The 7,500-nt window shown below is 38.2% G+C and overlaps 1 protein-coding gene across 1 annotated transcript in view; it reads right to left on the bottom strand.

Moving 5' to 3' along the window:
- The window catches only part of LOC135090696 (tubulin alpha chain-like), a 17,875-nt gene extending 13,918 nt beyond the window's left edge, over positions 1-3,957 (bottom strand). The window contains exon 1 of the mRNA XM_063987698.1: positions 3,824-3,957. Coding sequence (XP_063843768.1) covers positions 3,824-3,826 — 3 coding nt within the window. The 5' untranslated portion in view covers positions 3,827-3,957. The remainder of the gene's footprint in view (positions 1-3,823) is intronic.
- Positions 3,958-7,500: the final 3,543 nt, after the last annotated feature.

The following is a 7,500-nucleotide window of genomic DNA, read 5'->3' as shown; positions in this document are numbered from 1 at the left end:
ATTTGTAAATATGGCGAAGTAATCCTGTGTAGGAGAGAGAGAGAGAGAGAGAGAGAGAGAGAGAGAGAGAGAGAGAGAGAGAGTGAGAGAGAGAGAGAGAGAGAGAGAGAGAGGAGAGAGAGAGAGAGAGAGAGAGAGAATAAAAAAACTACCTTAATGGAATGACGCGAATGTATATTTTTAATGGAAACGTCATTAATTTAATTCATATGTTTCCTGTTATTCATAATTTCAGTGCGTTCGTGTGTATGTGTACCTGGAAAATTGTGATCTTTACTCGACCATCAAAAATATTAGCGAATTTTTAGTCCTTTTTTTTTCTTTTATTTACGTGCATTTGTTTATTTTCTTCCGATATAGGGAGAGAGAGTTAGAGAGGAGGAGGATCAGAGCACAAAAATGATGATAAAAGTCAGGTGTTTGGTATTACCTGGTGCTGTGACGTCACTAATTGGTATCGATCCCTGAGCCCCCCAGACAGGTAGCCACAATCACCTGGAGTCTTGCACCTAACTACCTGTTGGCTTAACCCTTCACTTCTACGCTATGTTTCCCCCTAATCGTCTATAGCTTTTGAATATGTATACTTGTGCTACAGTTTCCCTAATACCCTCTCTCTCTCTCTCTCTCTCTCTCTCTCTCTCTCTCTCTCTCTCTCTCTCTCTCTCTCTCTCTCTCTCTCTCTCTCTCTCTCTCTCTCTCTCTCCAGTTAATTCTTATCCCTTTCTCGGTCTCTTTGACACTAAAAATTATAAATAAGTGAAGAAAAAAGAGAAAAAGTAAAGAAAAATACAATACATAAGAGTAATTCTGTTAAAAAAAATATTACTGAGAGAGAGAGAGAGAGAGAGAGAAAGAGAGAGAGAGAGAGGGAGAGAGAGAGAGAGAGAGAGGCGATAGGTGTGAGCGCGGTGCCTAGGTTACGTGTCTCCTAAGCTCACACCACGTAACTGTTGTCTGTGTCGTCATAGTAACGAAGATGGTGGTGATTGCTGTCTTGCTGCCTTGTTCTGTTCAACTGGCGATAGATGAGCTGCTTCCTCTGATGATTTGCTTATTTATTTACTTAGTTTATTTATTTATTCATTATTATTATTATTTTTATTTTTTCAGAGTAAGATATTTGATTCCTGTTTCTCATTATCATGGACCATATTTTGGAACTGCCCCGCACCTCCATTACTTTCCGAAGGCTGTAGTGGAGGTTACACGTGTTTTAAAGCCACTCAGCACCACATACAATTCTTAAATCTCTTATAACCGCACACTGTTAGTCAGAGTAGAATGCAAAGACTTATAACGGCAGTGTAGATAAGTGGAGATTAGTTACAGTTCTTTAATAGGAAAATGTTTGGTCAAATCTTCTAAATATATGCAGATTATAATGAAACTAATGCCATGTTGCTGAAAGGGTGAAGGGTGTTTCTTGTGGTTCTAGTGACATATTAACAAAATTTCTACATTATTAACATGAGAACCAATCTCAACTGGGCTAATCATCTGTGTGGTCTTGGATAATAGTCGTGGTGATTGAGAAAAGCGCTTCAGAATTCGGGCCTGTGTTTTCACCTCACGGGATCTTCATGTCTACAGCAGGAGATGCACTTGGACTCCGCTAAATGTTACTTAGAATGGAGGGAATGGAGCATGAAGCCACTGACATTTCAATTTGTGTCCGTTGTGGAGGTTTGAAGCTTTGTTGGTGAAATGGTTGCCTGCTTTCAAGTTTCCTGCTTCACTGGTTCTGAAAAAAGTTGGTTTCAAGTGTCACTGGTTCGAAAGAAGGGTTTCCACGAGTCAGTGATTCGAAAGAGGATGGTTTTCAAGAGTCCACTGGCTCGAAAAAGGCCAATTCCAAGAGGCATTTTCAGAAGAGGTTGGTTTTCAAGAGTCATTGGTTCAAAAAGACTAATTCCAAGAGTTAATGGTTCAAAAAAAGTTGATTTCAAGAGTCATTTATTCGGGAGTGTTTCGCTTCCAAGAGTCACTGCTTCAAAAGAGGTTAGTTTTCAAAAGTTACTGCTTCAAAAATGGCTCGTTTTCAAGAGTCACTGGGTCCGAGGAGCTTGGTTTTCAAAAGTCACTGGTTCGGAAGAGGTTGGTTTTCAAGAGTCGGTGGTTCAGAAGAGGTTTGCTTAGAACATAAGAACATAAGAAATAAGGGAAGCTGCAAGAAGCGACCAGGCTTACACATGGCACTCCCTGTATGAAATATACCTACCTATTTCCACCTATCATCCCCATCCATAAACCCGTCTAATCTTCTCTTAAAGCTCCCTTATGTCCTAGCACTAACAACATGATTACTGAGTCCGTTCCACTCATCTACCACTATTTGAGAACCAGTTTCTTCCTATCTCTTTCCTAAACCTAAATTTTTCAAGCTTGAACCTGTTATTTATTTTTATACCCTGGTTGCTGATCCTAAGAATTTTGCTTACATCCCCCTTGTTGTAACCCTTAAGGGACTTAAAGACTTCTATCAGGTCCCCTCTTAACCTACGTCTCTCTAAAGAATGTAAATTTAACAGCTTCAATCTCGCCTCGTAAGGAATACTCCTCATCCCCTGTATCCTTTTAGTCATTCTCCTCTGTACTGATTCTAATAGACCTATATCTTTCCTGTAATGTAATGTTGACGTGTCACAGGTTCGGGTTATCGGGTTAGTGTTCATGTCACTGGTTCAGAAGGTTCGCATTGAAGCTTTACTGATTCGTAATTGGTTTTTGAACAACTACCAAAATTAAATTAACCAAAAATACACTGAAGTACTTTTCTTACTTGTTTAAAGTATTTATTTATTTTATTATTTATTTATTTATTTATTGTTATTTTCTTGCAAGATGCAGATATGAAAACTTTTGCCTTCGCATCACTGAGCTTCGAGTGGCGTGGAAAGTGTCTCGGTCATGTTACTCTGTTAACTAATGTTCTCCGTTACTCAGACACTTCCCATTACTCTTCCTTTGTACACAGGCGGTAAAGATGGATCATTACTAACGCCGTCTTATGCTTCCCTATGTATTCCCACGCTCACACCTGTCATCATTTGCAGGTAAAATATTTGAACATTAACCACATTATGTCTTAAGTAAGCTAATTGTTTTTAAATTGGTCTCAAGAAGTTAAATAATACGTACTCTTTACCTTTTATCTCTATCATCATTTGTAGGTAGAATATTTGAACATCAACAACGTTATATTTTAAGTAAGCGAATTGTCTTGAAATTTATGTCCCAACAGGTTAATTAATACGTACTCTTTATCTTTCATCCCTTCAGAGGTAATGACAGGTGCAAAATAAAGGTCAGGCGTAAGGAAGGTTAATTTTCTCTCACGCTAATGATTCGTATTAAATGTCAGAACGTGTCTTGCATTCCTTGACAGCTCCAAAATATATGCCATGGTTTCAATTACGTTTCAATTACATAATAAGGTATAAGTGCGTCATTAGGGCGTTTAGAAATTTAATATGTATGCGAGAGACAAAGACGTGTGTGTGTGTGTGTGTGTGTGTGTGTGTGTGTGTGTGTGTGTGTGTGTGTGTGTGTGTGTGTGTGTACTAACTCGGCGTATCAGACACTCATGATTTTACGAATTCCAATCAGAATCAAGCAAATCATTCACAACATTGTCGATTCGTGAATGAAACTGAAGACCACCAGTGTTTATATATCAGTCAGAGAGAATAAGAACTGTAGATGGATGGCCACACTAGAATTTGTAAACTACATATATGAACAAATTATAACCGTAAAGCTTATTGTGATTCATGAACTATCTATCTATCTATCTATCTATCTTTATCTATCTATGCATTACCATGGTGAGGGTGACGGTAGCTCCCTCGTCGCTGGGTAAGTGCTGCCACGGCTCTTCTAACAGACCTCTTACAACACTCTGACCGATGGCTTGATAGTGGCGCCCGTTCTCACCTCACTGCGCCACGCCCCCTGTACCTGCGCCCCGCTAATGCACGCCAAGGGAGGTGCTGGGAGGTAGGGAGGCAGGGGAGGGAAGCCACTGAGCGGAGGGAGGTTAGGACAGGCAGACAGACACAGACATAAATATGAGATATAGATTCTGAAGATACGTACGGATGAAGACGATGGATGAATCTTTTACGGAAGGAAGTGAGAAGTATCAGATAATGCGAGGTAGAAGGAGAGGAATCGATAAATGGAGGAAACGGAAGAATTAGTGAAAATGAAGGATGCATATATGAAAGAAAGTGATGAATCGAAAGAAGGAAGAAACGGAATAAATATTAAAAATAAAAAAAAAGGAACGAGGGAAGTAAATATGAAAGAAAGAAAGAACGAAAGTGAGGGATCGATAAACGGGCAGAAAGGAAGATGTAGAAATAAAAGGGGGAGGAATGTAGGAAGCAAATATGAAAAGAAGAAAGTGAGGAATAGATCAAAGAAGGAAGATGAAGAAAGTACGTGAATAAAGAAAGAATCACTCGGAATAAAACAAAAGTGAAAGAAGCAACTATGAAAAGAAGAAAATGAGGGATCGATAAAAAGGAAGGAAGAGAAGAATGAAGAATAAAGAGGGACATTCACAGGATAAATGAACGAACAAGGGAGAGAAGCAATATTGAATTAATAATGAGGGAACACCTGTCGTTCAATTAGTGGCACTTTACTGGCACTGCTCGAGGCGTCCTGCTGATTGGCACCGACCTTACGTGAAGGGAGTGCCTGGCGATCTTTGGCACCGTCGGGGAAGGCAAAGTTGTGTGGTGTTTTGAAGAAATTTACTGTTTTTTTTTCTTCTATAACTTTTTTTTTTTTTTGTGGTGACGCGGAATTTGTTTTGATAAAGGATTGTACGTTTTGTCTGAATTTACTGAGTTTTTTTTCTTTTCATTTTTATAATAACACCTTTTTTTCTGTCTTCATTTTCATTTTCTTTACATTTATTTATTTATTTATTTATTTATTCATTTATGTGAGGATTTGGTTGTACTTTATTCGCTGTCTGTATTTCTCTCTCTCTCTCTCTCTCTCTCTCTCAGGTTTTATTCTCGTCACGTTGCTTATTATATTAGTTTGTATCCCCTGTCAACATTCCTTCCTCACGTTCACTAAATTTTCTTGCCATGCATTTCAACTTAGTCTCAGAAAAAGGCCTTCGGTTTAAGAGCTGCGAATATTTCCATCTGACTTTACTTCCATCACGTTCCTTATTGTATCAGTTTATATTACTTATCCATAGTTTTCCCTCAGATTTTCTTGCTATGTATTAAAAATCAGTCAGAAAAATACCTTCAGTTTAAAACCTGCGTATATAAATTAACTATATTTTCATCTATTATCTTCTCTTATCGTTTAACACTAATTATCACCCTCTAGTCTGCCTTCCATCAGTCTATTCTTGGCAGTCACGAGCGAAGTTACCCCATTATTCTGTTCTTAGTTCATTCCTGGAAGCACTGCCCTCCTCCCTTCCCACGCAGCATGCAGGGACTGGCCACACCTCGCCACCACCACTGCAATCACCCTCATCAGTTATCAAGCTGTTATTAGTGTTATTGAGTCATATATTGCTCTCTTTATTCTTTTTGTTTGTTTGTTTGTTTGTTTGTTTGTTTCTTGCTGTTTTCCTCATCTTTGTTGTTCTCTGTTTGTTGTTGTTGTTGTTGTTGTTGTTCTTGTTTCTCTTTATTCTTTTCTTTGTTTTGTTTCTGTTGTTTTCTTCATCTTTGTCGCGTTCTATTTGTTGTTCTTGTTCTTGTTGCTTGTTGTTTTATGCTTGTTCTTGTTCTTCCCTCCTTCTTTCCTTCCTTCCCTTTCCTTCCTTCCTTCCTTCCTTCCTCTTTTCCTTCCTTCCCTCCCTCCATCCTTCTCTCCCTCGTCCTTTCCTTCCTTCCTTCCTTCCTTCCTTCCTTCCTTCCTTCCTTCCTTCCTTCCTTCCTTCCTTCCTTCCTGCCCTCCTTTTTTCTTTATTTATTTATCCTCCCTCCCTCCCTCCCTCCCTCATTCGTTTCCACCCCCAATTTTCCCTTCATTCCTCTTCCCAGCCCTTCCTTTTCCTTCCTTCTATCACTGTTGCCTATCAGAATAACCTAAGCATTACACTCCAATCGTTACTCATTGCTGAATTCATCCTGGTTCAGCGGTGTGTTTGTGGCGTGCAGGGCCGTCACCTCTCAGCCCATGACCTTGAAGCGGCTATTATGACGAGGTAATTAGGCCGTCGCCCCTCCCCCTGGTTCTCTCTCTCTCTCTCTCTCTCTCTCTCTCTCTCTCTCTCTCTCTCTCTCTCTCTCTCTCTCTCTCTCTCTCTCTCTCTCTCTCTCTCTCTCTCTCTCTCTCTCTCTCTCTCTCTCTCTCTCTCTCTCTCTCTCTCTCTCTCTCTCTCTCTCTTATATTGTCTATATTACGTGTGTGTTTCTGAGCAACGAGTTTATTAGTCAGAGAAATAGAAGTAATAACAACTTTTAATAATGTTACCGCTTAAATTATGTTTTCTGTCTGCTGGGCTGCAACATAGAAGACGGTTTATTTTAAGGTAAACTACTCTATACTGAAGATCGTAGATAACATGTATATTATTACTGTCACTTGTTTAGTAATTAGAGAAATGTGTGGGGAATGAATAAAGTCTTGAACTTCTTGATTATCTCTATTTTAACTTGCTTTTTGCGAATTTTGCGTTACTTTTTTTGTTTTTGTTTTTTGTTTTTGTTTTTTGTTTTGTTTTTCTGCATCGGTATTATAACGTTATGAATATTTGATAAGTGTCCCTTTGTGCCGCTTCACACGGTTCGCCGCCGCTATAAATTAGATACTTCCCTTTTATACAGCCCGCCAGGAGAGAGAGAGAGAGAGAGAGAGAGAGAGAGAGAGAGAGAGAGAGAGAGAGAGAGAGAGACACTTTAATTTTTCAAAACTCATCACTCAAACTCACGAAAAAAAAGAAAACGTAGCTCCTGCAAAAAAAAAAAAAAATAAATAAATAAATAAATGAAGTGAAATAAAAATAAAAATAGAAAGAAAAAGGGATGGAATAAAAGAAAAAGGGATGGAATAAAAGAAAATAGATAAGAAAAAGAAAAATATGACAACACACGACAATCTTTCAAATAATGATGACAAACTTAATAAATACGTTACGTGCTATTTTTAATTGATGCAGACATGTACAAAAAACTCAATACATTTAAACATGAAAGAGAACCACACGCAGCTACTATAATAATTACAAATAACAATTAATAACTAACTACCTTCCCTGTTATTTATCAGTTATATATATTTTTTACTCGTGTTTATCGATTCTGTGCATTTGGAGTAGTTAATGTGTGGTGCTTTATAAATAATGATCAATAACTTTATGTCACCGACCTGTTATTTATCAGTTATTTGTTGTTGCTCATAAATTTGGTGCATTTGAGGAAAATATTATAAGACTTGTATTTATATTTGTAGGAGATAGAGGAGAAAAATTCGAGGGTTCGTATAAAAATATGAAAGGTTGGATGAGTTACA

This window comes from Scylla paramamosain, chromosome 35 (assembly GCF_035594125.1).
Source record: "Scylla paramamosain isolate STU-SP2022 chromosome 35, ASM3559412v1, whole genome shotgun sequence".
Classification (NCBI taxonomy): Eukaryota; Metazoa; Arthropoda; class Malacostraca; order Decapoda; family Portunidae; genus Scylla; species Scylla paramamosain.
This window is presented reverse-complemented; position numbering and strand designations above follow the sequence as displayed.